The sequence below is a fragment of the Gordionus sp. m RMFG-2023 genome, chromosome 1 (assembly GCF_954871325.1).
Source record: "Gordionus sp. m RMFG-2023 chromosome 1, tfGorSpeb1-WG-v2, whole genome shotgun sequence".
Classification (NCBI taxonomy): domain Eukaryota; kingdom Metazoa; phylum Nematomorpha; class Gordioida; order Chordodea; family Parachordodidae; genus Gordionus; species Gordionus sp. m RMFG-2023.
In genome coordinates this window covers 13,155,196-13,173,484 of record NC_088775.1, presented here as the reverse complement: position 1 = coordinate 13,173,484, position 18,289 = coordinate 13,155,196, and the positions used below count along the sequence as shown (strand labels likewise).

Here is an 18,289-nt window from a genome sequence, read left to right as displayed (position 1 = left end):
TGTTTTTCATTTTTTGTTGCTAATTTTGAAAATTTTAAAAAATAAGCCCATTTAACATTGCATTTACAGTTAGCGCGAATTCACGGCGAAGTATATAAATTATGCTTCTGAGAATTCGCGCATACTTTGGATACTTCGTAGCGAATTCGCGCTAACTGTGAATAACAGGGTAAGTTGAAAAGATGTGATACCACTAATTTATCATAGAAAGATTCAAATAATTTAGTTCCAATATTTTCTGTACTATAAAAATTCATAATTAAAGGGGGACACATTTAAAACTTTCAATAATCGCTCAACCCAAACGAGTGGTCGAAGGAGTCAATCCAATGTAATAATCCAATATTCCGAAATATTCTCTGATTTGACAGGGTCCCCGGAAAATTTTAATTACTTACCCAAATCTAACGGCATCCCAAACAAATCTTCATCCTTTAAACCCGACATGAAATCTCAAGAGAGCATGACGGACATAGCTGAGAAGATGGAAATAGATGATCGGGTTGGTGAATATTTATCTTTTTAGAATTTACCAGAACAACTCGATATCGTTTATGATCTATTTTCCTAGTGTATCTTTTTTTAAACACATAATCTTTTCAAAAAAAGATCTTGGCTTTTCTAAATAGTCCTTCATATTATATAAAAATAAAAAATAAAATAAGAGGTATTTTTTTAAATTAAAAAATCATATAATTATCCTAAAAGTTGGGCTACGCGGAAAACGGAATATCGGATATCGACAAGCTTTCCTATTACCCCTTGATGAACAAAGATTCCTCAATGTTACTGAACAATACTATTGACAAATTAGAAAATATTCCTGGTTCGCTAATCTCGAAACCATCAGGGAAATCTGATTCATCTCGAGGCAACGAAACCGATTCCGAGAGTATTTTTACTAGCCCAGAGCCTAGCCCAAGACATAGGCTAGAATTTAAACTTATTTATTATTATCATTTCAACCTTAATCAATAATGTTTTAATTTTCTTTCTTTCTTTTTTCTTTCTTTCTTTCTTTCTTTCTTTCTTTCTTTCTTTCTTTCTTCGTAATTTATCCTTTAAAAACACTATTTATTTATAAAAGATTGTTGTATCTTCATTCAGTATAACGAAGTGATTTGACTGTCTATGATCGTAAAGTCATTTGATCGTAAATTCGTCCACTTTTCTGATAAGCCCATTTAATAGCTCTAAATTAAGATGGGAAATATTACTTTGCATTATCTGATATATTAAATAAATGCATAAATAGAATAATTACCTGAATAAAAATTCATTCGTATTAATAATGATATTGTCCATTTTGACTGAATTGGGCGAAAATACGATCAAAATCTTACGATCGAAGGAGGCTCTCCCATCGAATTAAATATTATGGGTCATCTATTCCGGTTCATAATTTAAGATTTTAACAATTTTTTTAAATAATTTAAAGCTGTTCGAACACATTTATAACGGTTTAGTTACGGTTCTAAAAATTATAACCATTTATTTCCATTGATTCGAATCCGTTCTTTAATCTTTTACAATGTATTACATGAATAAAATGGTCTTTCCATTCTAACATGTCTTGAAATTATTTTTGACAGAAAATAAAATTGAAATTAAAAATTACCTAGCAGTTATGTAACTTATTTTATTTATTGTTAATACCAACTATTGGAGGTTAGCCATATAGTCTTATTGATCTTAGACCAGGAAAGGTTGGAGCCCTTAAAGAACCGGTCTTTATCTATTGGTCCTATCTGGATCAAAGACTGGCCATGACTTTCACTAATATCAATTAAATAAATTAAACGTATCTTATTTGAAGGTTGAACCTACCCATTGTTCCTATGAGTGATTTTCACCCTACCAATACGCGAAATTTATTGCAAATTCCAGAAAACTTTAAGGAACCTAGTTTTGCTTTGCTTAGCCCAGATAAAATTACTCCTATAATGAATTTTTATGAATCCCAATCTTTGCTAGAGGAGCTTCAAAAGTGTTCCATTGACAATAAATTAAACCAATCATTCATCAATATATCTAATAAAAGGAATAGTAACGGTGACAATGTCAGTAACCTTAAACTTGATTACAAAAATTCCGTTGACGATATATACGATCTTAACCACCATTACCATAATAAAACGGTAAAGCTAAATCATGATAACGACAATTATTTCAATGGTAACGGATCTATGATTTTAGAAGATGCAAATAATACCGATAATAACTTATCATTTAATAATCATAATGAATCTCACACAAAGTCGGACTTCCTTCGGTTGATGTTGCAAAATATAAAAACTCCTGATAACACTATTAATTCAAATAAAAATTTTACGAATACAGAAAAATACGACGACAATTATAATAATTATTACCAGAATTATTTTAGTCCCCATCCAAACTCAGTCATATTCTCCATGATGAATGATATAGACATCATTGATTTAACGATGATACCTACGCCTAAAACGCCAGATCAGGTAAATATAATAAAACTAGTATTTTTTTATATGTAGATTAGTGTTGTTAAACGGCTCGATTTTTAGTAACGGCTAACCCAATATTTTGGCCAAAAATTATTACGCAAGTCTTGGGATTTAATTCTTAAATTGCAGAAAGATTTGGACATTTATTACCAAAATTTCGAGGCTTGCGCAATATTGTTTGGCTAAATTCTTAATTAATTGGCTAAATCGAGCCAATAAATGAAAATATGTTATTTATATAACTCATTTAGTTCGTATTAGCGTCATTTTTCAGAAACATGTAACTTTTTTTAAAATTTTTCAATACTATTGTTTTTTTAAATGTCACCATTTACTATCTGCCAAAAGATATAATGGAAACTAAAAAATATCTAATAAATTTAGAGTATAAAAAATTGATAAATAATTATCTGCATGCACATGAAACGGTAGTAGGAAAAAAAACCCGTGGAATCTACTCCAGAACGTTCTGGGGCTCAATTCAGTGATGGAAAAATATACCATTTAAGAAAATCTGGAAATTTAGGAGGTTATACATGAGTTGATGTTTTTTGCCACCAGCAATTCCCTACCGGAATTATTCAAAAGTAGATACAAAAATTCAATAAAATACTTATTTTAAAAACATTTTCATTTTTATACCATTCGCCAATACTTCTTTAGGCAACTTTTAAGCCTGATCTGAGGATTTATCTACAGACATTGTCGGGATTGAGCAAATGCCTGGAGTATAATAGTTGATGAAATAATTCCCTATCCATGAAATTTTTTCTCTAATAGATTTTAGGGCATAAATAATAGCTATAACTATAATATATCAACATGTAATAAATAATATTTTTAATACAGGAAGAAATTTAGCTAATCTATACACCAGAATTTTGTTTTCGTTTGTTTAAGCATCATCGCAGGTTAATTGTGAATAATATGAAAAAAAATTGCTGACACTAAATTTATGTAATACACATACAATCAAGGATAACTTAAAGAAAGCAATTGTTCAAACAACAATTATTGTATGAAATAAGATGACCATATTTTAATTGATTATTTAAATCTTCAAATCAATTTTTTTTTATCTCACTGCTAATTTTTTTTAATACATATTTATAAATTATTATTATTTTATTAAATTATTCACTATAAAATGTGAAAAAAATTTACTATATTAAGTCTATTCTAATTAAGACTTATATTATATTACATAAAAAAATTTACTTTTTCGCAAATAATATAGGTAATTTGCCCATTTAATTTTTACAGTTTATTAGAAATAGGCTATAACTTTATTTCAATAATTATTATATCACTAAAAAATAAAAACCCTTGTTTATATAACTATTATATTTTTTTAAATTTAACAACAAATTTATTTTATTTTCATATTTAAAAATATAATTTAAGGAAAAACTATTGGAGTTTCCTAATTTTGGGTACATGCCTCCACCAGGTTACATCTGTCAAGACAACCGTAAAATTTAGATTATTTTATAACTTTTCTTCAATTAGTAGTGGCGTGATTATGGAGGGGTGGGGGCTGAAATTCCTTCTTATATTTAGAACATATCGGCGAAAAATGCGCTAATCCGAGTTATATGTCTTGAGTTGTTAGACTCATATTATAACCACTCGCTCAATCTTGCGAGCATAACATTGTAAATTAATTATAATATATATTGTTATGATAGATTGCGTTGCGGGTAAAAAAAACCAACATCCCCCCCCCCTTCCACCCACATACAATTTGATTGTGATCTAATTTTGTTGTCTTAAAGTTAGGGGGTATATTCTCTATAACATAATATATTATAATTTATAATGGACAAAATTATATTTTATTAAATTACATCTGCCAATAAAAAGATCCCAATTATATTTTTTAAATAAAATTTATCATATTTTTTAAAAAAAAAAGTTTTAGCAGCTTATCAACAAAACAATTATAAAGTAGCTAATGGTTTAATACCTCAGCTTCATCGCAGCTTTTCTGACAGTATTATAACGCTTTTTGAATACAAGGATGAAATTGAAGACCCATATGGTGCGAATATCGGGGGCTTGGATTCTAACTTATCTCAGGGAAATAAAAAATCTTTTTCTTTAGACAATGTTTATTACATTAAATCTTTAGATACTCCATTGTATATAAATCAATAAATTATGTATATAATTATAACTTTATAATAAATAAAGAAAAATACAGATTATTATATTACTATTTTATTATAAAATTTTAAAAAAATAAAATTTAAATGTAATATAATATAATATACCAAATACAGTGTCATCTCTAAATTCTAGCATTTAGATTATTTTTCTAAAATGGATTCAAATTTAGATTTAAATTAGAACAAGGTTCTATTAAAAAGAAAATATTTTAAGCATTTAATTTAAGTGTTCTGAGGTTCAGCCCCTTGGTAATTCGCAAGATGACTATACTAATCTTTTACTAGCTAATTATTTTATTTGAAATTATGGTAATTAGAAAATGATTTTTATTTGAACCTTTATAGCAGCTAAACTATATAAATGAATAATATTACTATACCATATTTATGGTAATATAAATATTATTATGTCGAAATTTTTGAATCCTTTAAATTAGGTGTCATATTTTCACACATTCAGCGTTTATTAGTCATAAAATATAAATATTATATTATATAAGTACCTTTTATATTCACCCCCCCTCCTTCCCGACACCTAATTTCTTAATCAATAACCTCATTTGATATATTATCTACCCAAAAAAGCAGTCACAACAATTTGGTCATATTTATGATATATTTTTTATATAATATACTTCTTTTTTTTAAATAAAATTTGACATATCGCAAGCACCATTATGTCTAGTCGAAAAAAAAATCATATTTTTGCATATATAAATAAGGTGTAAGTTTATAATCTCCAAAAGTCTGTAAGTAGCAAAACAAAAGAAAATATTATAGAGGTATAACTATAACATATTTGAAATTAGTCTAATAATATTTATAAAGATCAAATTATCCTAACATTTTCAAAAATAAAAATCATTTCGAGCCCATAGGAAATATCTATGAATGTTATATTAAAATATTTAATAAATGTCGATGCTAAAATGCCTTAGGTACTCTTGCGCATACATATATAAATAGAATCATATTTTTTGAAATAAGATATATTAGTGTATTCTTTTTAAAAAATAGTTTTATTACCCTATAATTTAATTTATATTTTTTAAATATTCATATTTAAAAAAAGTAAGTCAGATTTTCTAAGAAAATTAACTAGTTAAAATAAAATAGTTATATAAAAAGAAGAGGCAATTTCTTAATATCTTTTTGAAATGTAATTTTAATTTATAACAATTTTGTTTTAATGTTTTTAAATTATTGAAATATAATTTTGATCATCGATTTATCAGAAAAATGATTTGCTATCTATTAACTTTAGGGTATATACAAAAAAATACGAACGATTCCGATAAATTAAAAACTAAAGTATCTATTGGAAATTAAGAATTTTTATAATTTTTAATTTATTCGTTCATTCTTAAATAAAATCATGCCTTTGAATTTATATTAAATATGATAATAATAATTTTAAAAAAGATTATTCTTCGAAATCCATTTCTCCAAGATGAACACTCTTACTCAAATATATATTATGAAATTATCTAAAGAAACCCCGAATATTTTTTTTATAATAATAAAGTAGTGACAAATTAGTCTAGGATTTTATAATTATAATGGGATTAATAACATTGTTTTTAAATTATAAAAGAAAATATCAACTCATTAATTATTCATAACTCTATATAGTAATAATTATGTTTTTTTTAATATCAAGTGTATTAATTTTAATCTCATAAAACATAAGTGAAAATTATTTTATATGTCCTGAAGTTATCTACTTTAATTTTTGTAATGATTTTTATGAATTTTTTTTTCGTTTGACTCTTTTTTTGGAGTGTTGTTTATTAGACAAGTTGTCTAATAAAATTTGACAAAATTTTTTTTTCGAAAGTTTATTGTAAAAATATATAATAAAGATCATTTTTATAAGCATCTAATTGTGCGATTTGAATGCATATACACCCCCTAGCCAAAATAAATTATTCATCTCTATATAACAATATATATTTAATATCCTCTTGTAAATAATTATATTTAAAGTTTAAGGCCTTTTCAATCCCCTCTCCCTCATCATTCTTACGTTATTTATTTTTTCTAAGTCTTAATTTTCTCCGAATTTTTCTTTTAGTTTTATGATTATTTTTTTATAGAAGAATTATAGATATTTTAAAATTGTGTATATAAAAATTTTATTTTTTAAAACTTTTAACAACTTTAGAATTTCTCATTTAAATTGTCAGTTCAAACTCAATTTAATCGGGGATTATTTTAATTCATTTCAAAAAACTATTCTGGGAATTTTGTAAATATATATAGAAATGAAAATTTTATCAATAATAACCTCTTCTTATATTGGAGTTGTCCCTACATTCCGTCTATTATATTTAGCTTTGTTGTTATTATTCTTAAAAATGTGGTTATTAGGAAGTGTAAATGCACTTTTACCTAGTTCTACTATACCTAAATCAATGGTAATTATATATATATTTTGTTTAAAAAATATCATTTAATTTTGCATGTTTTTTAAATAAATTTCAAATATCATATAATTTTAAATTAAGATTCTTTTTGGCTAAAGGAAAATTATTGGTTTTATTTTTAGTAATAAATAATATATTTATATCAGAGACTTGTAGATGTCTGAATAGTAGGACCTATCCGAAAATGTATTTTCCAAACTCGGATATTTTTAAAAAAAATTTGGCCTTATCCTTAATTTTCACAATTTTGTTATTTTAAATAATTTTGACTTTTATCAATCAATCTCTATGTTTTTTTTAAACTAATAAATTACTGCAATTTTAAAATTTTCTAAATCTCCTGCTATGGCCGGTTACGGGCTGGGGCCTGCAGCTCTCTGATAATATATTCATCATTTTGTGAAATTTGTTTAAAACTACTATATCTATTTTAGCAAACCAAACTTAAACAGGAAGTATTCAAACGTCAGCACTTATTTAACAATGAATTGTTATCCCTTCAAAGTATTTATATGCTCGATTATAAAATAAAATATCATTTTTTGAGTGCGTTTTTTTAAATTAACGAATTAAAAAATATTTGAATTAATCTGCATAGCAACTGTAGTGATTATTATATAATATTTTGTAAATCAATAATAAAAGTATATATTGACTATTTGTTAGTATATATGTCAGCGTCTATGATTTTCACAGCAATGTGTTATTTTTTCAACTTTAAATCATTTTTTAAGATGTAAAGATTTTGTTTTAACTGGAAATGTATTCCATCATGTTTGAAATACCTATCCTATGAATTTAGGATAATTTTGTCCTTTTGAATTTATTATAATTTTTATTCGCTTTCCATAGATTTTTCAATTAAATTATAAATGACTCAGAATTAACGGTATATCTACATTTCATAAGATAGGTATTCTAAATTGATGGATTATTTTTCTGGTAAAATCAGATTTTTAAATTAAAAAAAAACACCCTCAAAAAATGATTTAAAGGTGTAAAATAACATTTTGCCCCAAAAAAAACATATTGCCGCTAACATATATATTTTTTTTATTTTCAAAATTTAAAATTAAATTTCATTTTTCCTTTTTAACAAAAAAATTGAATTAAATTCAAGACTCCAACTTGAGCGAGATTTCTTTCGTGAATGTAAAGAAGTTAGATCTCAAAGATTTGAATCCTAAGATAAATATCCAAAAACATACTAATAAAAGTTTGCCAATAAACCACTTAAACAAAAATCTGATTTACGATGTAAAAGAAGGTGTAACAAACTTAAGTATTTCCTCCATATTAAAGCTGCATCCTAGGAATGTATTGTCCTGGAATTTTTCCTATCCAATAGGCACGCCACAAAACTCTTCCAAATTTGATTTTTCTTTCCTCTCCTACGTCCCTTTCAACTTATCACATCAAAATAAGTCCTCAAAAAAAAATATATATCACAATAACGCCTCCCCGATTGGCAACAACTCAAAAACATTTTGGAACCGAACCACTTCTTACTATTCATCTTACAAGTACGACTATTCGTTCGATTCGGAAGCAGGTCTCAAGGCTAACGTTTACAACAACAAAGTATACGAGATAACCATTGCTAATAAGGTTAGAGTCCTTAAATTGGAAAGGAAGATTCAATTGGTATCTCCAAGTTTTAAGGTAGTTTTGGTGCACGAAAATCAAAGCAGTGAACACCTCGATGATTTGGCTAAGCATATAAAGGGAGGTGATAAAGGTACTGATGAGTGTGATCATTATTTCGGATCTCTTACAGATGACAAGGAAAGCTACGCTAGTATATACGAATGCAAAGGGACATTGGTATGCTCTTTTTTTATATCTATTTTAATATTATAAATTATATATTTATTATTATTATATCGCAATTTTAATTGATAGCATTTTATACAATTAAAATTATTATATCAATTTAAGCTTAATGAGTATTATCTTATTTTTTGAAATGTTATCTTACATGATAAAATTATTATATCAATTTAAGCTTCATGAGCATTATCTTATTTTTTGAAATGATATCTTACATGATAAAATAATATATATCGCTTTTTTAAGGCACTTAGTGTCTTTTTTAAGGATCTATGGTGACAAAAAATAAGCTATACATTATATCTTTTAGAAATTAAAGGATGCTTTTATTGAATGATCTATATTTTCTTGATAATTAAATTACATAGATTTAAAAAGAAGGGTATCAGCTGACCTTAAAAATGTCTTATAATTGGGATGCCTGATTCTTTATTGTACCTTATTGTAAATCCATTAAGCAAATATTTTTAAATTTAAAATAAAAAATTTAATCTACATTTAAGTCAACTCGCTAACTTTTAAAAATGACTATGCGAATTAATTTTTTTTAACAAAAAGGAAGGTGTAATCAAAACTCACGGAGAGTTTTACGAAATTCATCCCATACAAAATCGTAAATTAGGAACATCATCACCTGTCAAAAGATTGGTCATGAATGATGCCTTGCACTTAGTGAAATCCATTGATAAAAATGTTTCCAGACGCAAAAGATCTTTGAACTCTACTAACTCCACTCAACAACCGGATCTCTGCCCATTCAGTAAAAAATGGCTAATTATAAATCATATTCTTATAACTTGTTAATCGGCGTCCTATCTTGTCTTAATTTTTTTTTATTCTATTCAGAACAGTAGATAGGATTGTTTTTTTTTTAATTTATATCTTTTAAAATATGACAATGATACCTTTAAAAAAAATGTATACTTATTCTTATTATTTTTTTCTACAACATATTCTCTTCAGATAATTATTTACAATTCGTAAGTTAGGGTGTAGCCTTAATAAAGAATAGTTATTTTTTATATTATTATTTAAACATCATAACTTTGTTTAAATATAGGTAAGAAAATAGTTACACCGGAAATATCTCCTCAAGCTTGGATCGATTTCAATTATAGAGATAAGGAGGTCTCACTTGAATTGGGGATTTTCTGCAGTCATGACGTAGTAGAAAATATATACAAAGAATTATACAAAACGTTGCGCCAAAAATTAAACGATGCTCCCTACAATATTCTCCAAAAATATTTGAAAGACATTTTAAGCTTGGTTATAAATTTAATTTTAAAAGAAAATTCTGATTATAATACATAATAATAAAATTCACTGGCATATACTTTATATAAGTTATTTAATCTCTATTGACCCTTAATACACAGTTAGCGTGAATTCGGGGTGTACAAAATTCTCAGTCACCGCAAATTCGAGCTAATGGTGAATGCAGGGTTACAACAATCAAATACTTATAGTAACTATTATGGTGGGGGATAGTCATAAATGTAGTTTCTCATCTCCCTCCCTTTTTGAAATATTTGGACTGTGTATTCTTTTTATATTTTATAATATTTCATAAACTTCATAATAAAACCCAACAATTCGGTGCAAAGCCCGAACCGTCAAATAAAAATATAAATATATCATGGTCCGGGCCGGGATCGAGATTTAAAATTTATATAAAAAAATTGGCCCTAGACGGGGTCGAGACCCCCATTGATTAAAGGGTCTATGATGTCATTTTTTTAGTTGTGAAAATTAACTCAATCAGATGATTAGTTTTAATGTTTGTTAATAAAAATTTATTATGTTTTCAGGTCCAGATCATTTATCATCACAATAGCATCGGAGATAAAATCACCGTGAAGTTATCTTATCTCGCCATACTAAAAAATAAATGGGTAAAAATAATATATATATATATATATTGGTATATATATTGGTATATATATATTGGTAAGTGGGTAAAATATGGTACCGTCCATTTGTATCATTTATGTCACCTAGACCTACGAATACGAATTAACTAGGGAATTATTCATATTCGATTCTATTGAACGGTCCTCATATTTTGGCCAACCGATTAAGAATGGCGTATTTATACCAATCGAATAAGAATGGTGTATTTTACTATTCATATCGATTCATTCAAAAGAATCGAATGCGAATAATTTATATTTGATTCCTATTGATTTTGAATAGGAATAATGTCAGCTAGTTACGAATGGGCGGAAACCATAAATCCGTCTTTTTTTGCCTCCCAAAATTATTTATCTTTAACAAATATGTTATATATCATTTAAAATATAACTTTATTAACAGGAAACTATACAACATGATTCAGTAGACACTATGTTGAGTGATTTTAGCCACTATCAATATAGAGACAGTTTGAAAACTAAAGGCCAATACTGGGATGTAGCTATTTTGTTGACACGGTATTTGCTACACTACATATATTTATATTTCAATTATTTCCAAAAAAAATAATCTCTGATCTGAAAATATTAATTTAAATGTATCTTTATCACATACTATTAGGAAATCTCTCACTATCAAGCAAAATGGTGCCACATATAATGCTTTAGGTATATAAACTTTATCATTTATTTGTTTTGTATACAAAAAATAATGGTAAGAATTATAAAATATAATCTTATCTGATAGCATCATACCACTTAAAATAAAAGATATTTATAAAAATTAGATTATTCAGCAAATAAATAATTTACTTTGGCAAGGAAAAAATAATTACTATGTATAATTTCAACTTTTTTTAAAAAAAATAATAAAGGTTACGCTAATCAATCAGTATGCTCTATAGAGAAAGGGGTGTTAATATCAATTATAGAAGGCTTTAAAACTTCTTATATAGTGGCACACGAAATAGCTCACACGTAAAATTTTATTTGTATTCTTATGTTAGCGTCAATATGTTATTTTCTCAAACCTTAAAATCACTTTTGAGCACTTTTCTAAATTCAAAGAAAAATATGATTATATCGGTAATGTATTCCAGCTAGAGTGAGACTAAAAGAGAAAAAATATCTGCGGAAAAGATTATAAATTATATTTCAGCTTAAAAAATTTCTTGGCATAATTGTCTGAAATTCAAAGGGTAGATAGTCTAAAACATGCTATAACACGTTTTCTGATAAAATCAGATTTTTTTACAAAATTTGATAAAAAGCATGCAAAATATTATTTGAAGTATAAATAAAAAATAGTACATTGACGGGAAAACGCATTGAGACTAACATCACCCTATCAATTATAGCTGATTTCGTAAGTAATTATGTGTTTAAACTCAACTGTCCTAAGTCTTTTTGATGGACAGGTGTATCTTTTATTTAATAAAAGTTTAGGTCTAGTCTTATTAATAATTATTTAGAAATTTTTTATACTGTCCTGAAATCAAATTCCTCGTGTGTTTTTTTTCTTCAAATTTCATTTTATATTTATAGAAAATAAATAATTTTGATTAAATTAGAAGGCGCCCGATATTATTGCTCAAATTAGACATATAATTATCTATTTTTGGAGATATATTATAATAATTTATCCGATTATAGATTAGGAATTGAACATGATGGCCAAAGCAATTCGAAGGATTGTGACCCTAATAATCATCTAATGAGTCCACATTTTCAAGGGCCTTATAGCGATGTCTGGTCTCAGTGTAGTCGAAGAAATTTTAGAAAGAATCTGAGGTAATTGCTAAAAAATTTTATTATCATAAAACGAATTGACATTCAATTTAAAAAAAGAAATACTTTCAAATCCGTATTTTCAAAAAATTATAGTTAGTATATAGACTGTTTCCTTGTTCGACCCAATTTTAAAATAGGCCATTAATTTTTGATTTGATCTTAAAATTAATACTTCTTTTTTTGAATTAGGACACCCTATTTTGGCTTGTTTAAAAGTGTTTGGTGGCATTGTTATTATGCATATTTTTTTTCTTTTTTTTTTCGTTTGTCGTTTTTTTGTTATTTTTTGTTTCGTTTTTTTCCTATTTTACTTTTTAAACAACAATGTTTAGTAATAAGTCGAACCAGGATATGGCCATAAATTATTTACAATTTTACAACATTATTGGCCTCTTAATACGCGGGACATAACACATTTAAGTTTTTCTTTAAAAAAAATAGCTAGTAGGGCCATTACACGGGAAATAACATGTATAAGGATTATGATAAATGATATTAATTATTAAAGTGTCATTCAAAAAAAAATTTTTTTTTTAAATTTCTCCTTCCGTTATTCGACTTTGATTAGACATTATTCGTGTCTCTACAAGAACAAATACGAAAACATATCAGAAATCATTAAGTTAAATACCAGGAAAAACGAATACCCTGGCCAAATTTACAAAGCAGATATGCAATGCAAAATAGCTTATGGTCAAGATGCCAGACCATTTCATGATCCAAATAAGGTTTCATTTTTAATTATTTTTAAAATATAAATATTTATCTAAAAAATAATAATTTATTATATCTTCTTCTCCCCCATTTAGAATATATGCGAAGAATTAATTTGTAATATTGTCGGAACTACTCTGATCAAAAAAAGCCCTCATCCAGCTTTAGAGGGGACATCGTGTGCTTATAACAATGTAAAAAAAAAGAATATAGAAAATATTTCTTTTATTTCAAAAAGTATTCAAAAAATTTTTATTTTTGAATTTTGCCTCCTCTAATTTTTGGTTTACCCTTTAAAAATAAGTAAAATTATTTGGTTTATATGTATTAGAAGTTGGATATTCAAAGAATATTTTTTGGTCTAAAATCATATATAATAATATATTTTTTTATAAAAAAATAATAATTTTAGTGGTGCATATCCGGCAAATGTGTTCCTAAATCCGTATCAAATCATCATTATGATTATTATCCTTTAGACGATTATGCCCTCAGCAAATATAAGTACGAAACGATTCCAAATGGCCAATGGAGCCAATGGATCCCTATTGAGTCATGCCAACCGAATTGTTTAGAAGGCAGCATAGGAACTCGGATGGTCAAAAGATACTGCCAGAGTTCAAAGTAGAGATGAATATTTTTATATTTTTTAAAAAAATTTTTTTATTTTCATTTTAAAATTGTATCACCCTTTCGATCTTCGGTCCTGGACTGCATAACATATTAAAACCTCTATCTAGAATCAAAAAAAATTGTCCGTTCTATTTCACTTCTTAAACGGGCCAGATTATGATCCCTTCAATTTAACTAAAGGGGATGGGGGTTATTTTAATAATGCAAGAAGTTGCATTTAAAATGGCCAATTAAATTTTAACAAAATTTATTCACTTCTTCTTTCTCACAATCAATCTTTTTTTCTATTCTAAGATATAAATTTGTTATATATATATACATTATAAATGTCATAAATTTTTATTTAAAGTCACCACCACATATTCAGAAAATGTGACGGAATAGATCACACGATTTCGTATTGTGAACCCGAACAAGATCATGTAAAATAAAATTGATACAAAATTTATTTGTAAAATTAAATATTACAATTAAATCAATAAAAGGTATGCAGAAAATTAATCACCAACTACGAATTCGCAGATCAAATATGCAAGCAAATATCCCACAATTTTAACGGATATCAAATCCCTTATGGTAATCATATAAATATTTTGATTATCAAAAACACCTGATTAAGCCAAAACCGTAAAAACGTATAAAAATTTTAATCCAGTTCATTCTGATTCGGTCTGGATTTTTTTTGGGGGGTGGGGGGCAAATAAATGCAGATTTTTTTGGATATTTTGTTTTTAATTATAAAATATTATTCTTTTTTTATTAAAATATATATATATATAGATCCACGATCAAAGAACGAATTTACTCCTTGTAATATACATTGTCAAAAGGAATCCATAATACAAATAGTGGATAGATTTCCAAACGGAACATTATGTTACAACCATTTCGACATACTAAAACGACGATATTGCATTAAAGGTATATGTAAATCTTTGACAAGAAATCCTTAAAAAATGGAATTCTGATGAAAGCATCGTTTTTCCTCAGATGTCTCAGGCTAAGAGCTAACACGTTTTTTTTAGAGTACGCACCAAAAAATATTATATTTGAAGGGGTATATTTTTTTCAAAAACTGCTATAAAATTATAGTAAAAATAATCAATTAAGTATAGATTTTATAAAAAAAGAAAATTCCGTTACGTTTGTATATTTGTATTTTTTTAAAAAAGAAATTATTTATATTTATTATTTACACAAAACAGAACAAAAAAAACGTATATTAAAATAATTTATTTTATGAATGCAATAAAACAATTTATCATTATTATACACAGAAACTTATAAGTGATTTTTTTAGTGGCGAATAGTGTTCTTACACGACTAGATTTGAGCTCAATATTTTATTCAGAAAAGATATTACACAAACCTGAAGATATTTCATAGATTGCACAAAGGTTTGGACATCTATTAGAAATCTCGAGGCTTATGGCAATATTTTTTCTGGCCAAAATATTGAGTTAGCCGTTTGTAAAAATCGGCTCAAATCAAGCCATTTAATGATTCTAGTAGCAGGGGCGTTCTTAATATATGTCCAAAATTAATTGAAGAGATCCTAGAATTTTCTATATTTGCGATGAAAGATTTTCAATTTTTTTTAGGGTATTGATGCTAGGAGGTCAGTTTTTATTTTAATATATTTAAGGAAATCATGGGATAAAATAACTCACTTATAGGCATTTTTTTATAAAAAAAATATTGGAATTAATGTTGCATGGAAATCGATTTGTGTATCCAATATTTACTTTATTTGCAATCTCTTTAAATACATGATAATTTAAGATTTCATCTCATTTTTAAGTATATACATAAATATAATGTTAAAAAAAACATAGGGAAAACATAAACAACAAAGTTTATGCTAGAATAAACATAATCTCTAGGATATAAGTAATTTCATGATTAACTTCAAACGTATTAAAACGCGTCGATTACTCTTATGATTTCTTTAATTATTCTAGTATAATCTATGCTCGAAAAAATTGTATACCATATGGTCTTATAGAATGGTACCTTTTTTCTCAAATCAATTGTAAAAAAAAAAGGTATATGGTATGCAAATTGATGAAAAAAATATATATGATATTTTAGGATCCAATTTTGATTGGAAGGAATTTTTCTTGTTTAAAATCATAAAATATTTCTCCCTTTATTGAATGATCATTTAAATCATTAGGAAAATTTTGATCATATGAAATGTTAATACCCTCTGAGAAACGATAACCTACGTTTTCACTCGTGTTAAGCGTGTCAGAATAATGGGCATGGTTACTATATCGCATATTTTCAGAAGGATAGTATCTTAATTCTTGTGAATTATAATTTGATTCCGAATAATTTTTAAGAGGGGTGTTGAATGTCGCAAAAGGGGGTAAATTTGTCGGTCGATATGAATTGACCATATACGTATAATTGTTAAATTGTTTGGAATTATCTGATTCGAGTAACATAGGTATGGAGCTCTTAATTTGAGTTTGATAATTAAGATCTGCTGATTGCATAGCTAATCTCAGAATATCTTCGCCGCCAATCTTACAGTTTGGGTCTATATTTTTGAGCTCGGTTAACACTGTATGTTGGTGTGAATCATTTTCCCTGAATAAGGGTACAGGTACATCGTTATTAGTCAGCTGATTATGAGAATAACAGGACGTATCAGAATTATCGTTTGAGTAGTTATGATTGTTATTAAATATATGAGAATAACAGGACGTGTCAGAATTATCATTTGAGTAGTTATGATTGTTATTAAATACGTAATCATAATATTCGTATTGTATAGGTCGAGGGGATTCATCTTCCCAACATTCCCTTTTTAGCGTATTGCATTGAGAGTCTGTAACATAATTCAATGAAAAGTTATCCGAAATAGAATGACCTATTAAACTCTCTGGTACAGATGTGTATGACAAGATTTTCTCATTAGTTTGATCTATATTATTTATGGAACGATACTCTAAAATGGTATCACTTTGTACCAAATTTATATCCTTAAATAAGTTATCTTCGGATATCATTTCCAGGGTATATCCGAGATTTAGTTCTCCTACGCTATGAGACTTCTCCAACTTATTATATCCTTCTAAATTATTATCTACGGTGGAAGCCATTGATCCTATTCAAAAAAACAAACTAAGTTTTCCAATGAAAAGAATTATATTTATACCATTATATTTGTTTAATTTATCAATAAGGCTGCTTAATTTTGTCATCTTTTTGTGGGTAAACTTTTTAGGAGTATCTTCGAATTTCAAATGCTTGGCTATCGTTTTTTTCCCCACTTTTTCGAGCATGCGTTCAGCCTTTTTCTTTCTACTCTCAGCTGGGCTATATACATAATCTACCAATATAATTTTAATTACATATATAAAAAAATATTTATAGTTAAACGTGAATATTTATATACCGGGATGCATTATCTTATGCATTTTATCCAACTCTTCAGCTTTTCTTTTATAAGGCTTTTTTTGATCGGTTGGCAAAGATTTCCATTCTTGTCCTAAAATGACACTCACTTTATTATTACTAAAATTAGGATTTTGTCTTTGAATCTCACCTCTTCTAATTTTAGCGAAAATCATGAAAGCATTCATCGGTCTTCTAACCTTGTTTTCATCTGTAAATTGAGAAGTCAAAAGTGTAAAGTTTACCAAAAATTATTAATTGGTTATTTTTATACAAAGCAATAAAATATATAATCTTTAAGCATACCCATCATCATTAGAACGAATATTATTTTTTTTTATTTCTAAAATTAGATATTATATATTTCGTTTAGGATAATTAAGATTTAGAAACAATTATTCTTTATTCAACTTAATTCATAATATAAAATCTATTTTAAGTTTTGAATATTATCTTTTAACTTATTAGAAATAAATATTGGTCAATATTTAATAAGTTACTAAATCAAGAAATCTTTTTATTTTAACATTCAAGAGAATTTTAATTAATCGAATAAGGTATACCTTCATATAAACACGGTAATGGTTAAGTGATGCCAGGAGTTATGTTAAACGATATCACAGCTGCATTATTTACTTTGTAACTTAAGTAATCGTAATCAAACTATATTAAATAGAATGGGACCCTTAAAATTCCAGTATATGAATTAGTGATCTGCATCGGGCCTAATTTTTCAAGCCCGGCCCGGCCCCAAATTTATTTCAAAAAGTTTTACCGGCCCGGCCCGAACCCGAATTTTTTTTAAAAAAATTTACTGACCCGGCCGGGTCGGAATTTATTTAAATATAGAAATTAATTTTTATAATTACTCAAAATAAAAGACATATGTTATATGACGTTTAGTTTCAATAAATAAAATCAAATAT

The 18,289-nt window shown here is 26.7% G+C and overlaps 3 protein-coding genes across 6 annotated transcripts in view; 2 read left to right on the top strand and 1 right to left on the bottom strand.

Annotated features, from left to right (window-relative positions):
• The window catches only part of LOC135922916 (uncharacterized), a 57,690-nt gene extending 53,014 nt beyond the window's left edge, over positions 1–4,676 (top strand). For all 4 annotated transcript variants that reach the window (XM_065457444.1, XM_065457445.1, XM_065457443.1 and 1 more), the window contains 5 exons: positions 266–502; positions 709–929; positions 1,817–2,477; positions 3,888–3,954; positions 4,399–4,676. In XM_065457444.1, the coding sequence (XP_065313516.1) occupies positions 266–502; positions 709–929; positions 1,817–2,477; positions 3,888–3,954; positions 4,399–4,640 (1,428 nt within the window). In that variant the 3' untranslated portion in view covers positions 4,641–4,676. The remainder of the gene's footprint in view (positions 1–265; positions 503–708; positions 930–1,816; positions 2,478–3,887; positions 3,955–4,398) is intronic.
• Positions 4,677–7,008: 2,332 nt separating this feature from the next.
• LOC135931819 (A disintegrin and metalloproteinase with thrombospondin motifs adt-2-like) lies at positions 7,009–15,091 on the top strand. The gene is made up of 16 exons (XM_065469129.1): positions 7,009–7,068; positions 7,512–7,581; positions 8,198–8,901; positions 9,466–9,667; positions 9,968–10,176; positions 10,719–10,802; positions 11,224–11,339; positions 11,443–11,489; positions 11,696–11,798; positions 12,474–12,611; positions 13,180–13,339; positions 13,421–13,519; positions 13,738–13,949; positions 14,308–14,380; positions 14,444–14,534; positions 14,739–15,091. The coding sequence occupies exons 1-16, from the start codon at positions 7,009–7,011 to the stop codon at positions 14,909–14,911; spliced, it is 2,541 nt and encodes an 846-aa protein (XP_065325201.1). The 3' UTR covers positions 14,912–15,091.
• A 954-nt stretch (positions 15,092–16,045) lies between these two features.
• On the bottom strand, positions 16,046–17,551 carry LOC135931813 (probable serine/threonine-protein kinase clkA). Its single transcript, XM_065469118.1, has 3 exons — positions 17,365–17,551; positions 17,125–17,298; positions 16,046–17,073 (listed from the first exon to the last, which is right to left on the bottom strand). Exons 1-3 carry the CDS (start codon positions 17,549–17,551, stop codon positions 16,046–16,048), a joined length of 1,389 nt encoding a protein of 462 aa, XP_065325190.1.
• Positions 17,552–18,289: the final 738 nt, after the last annotated feature.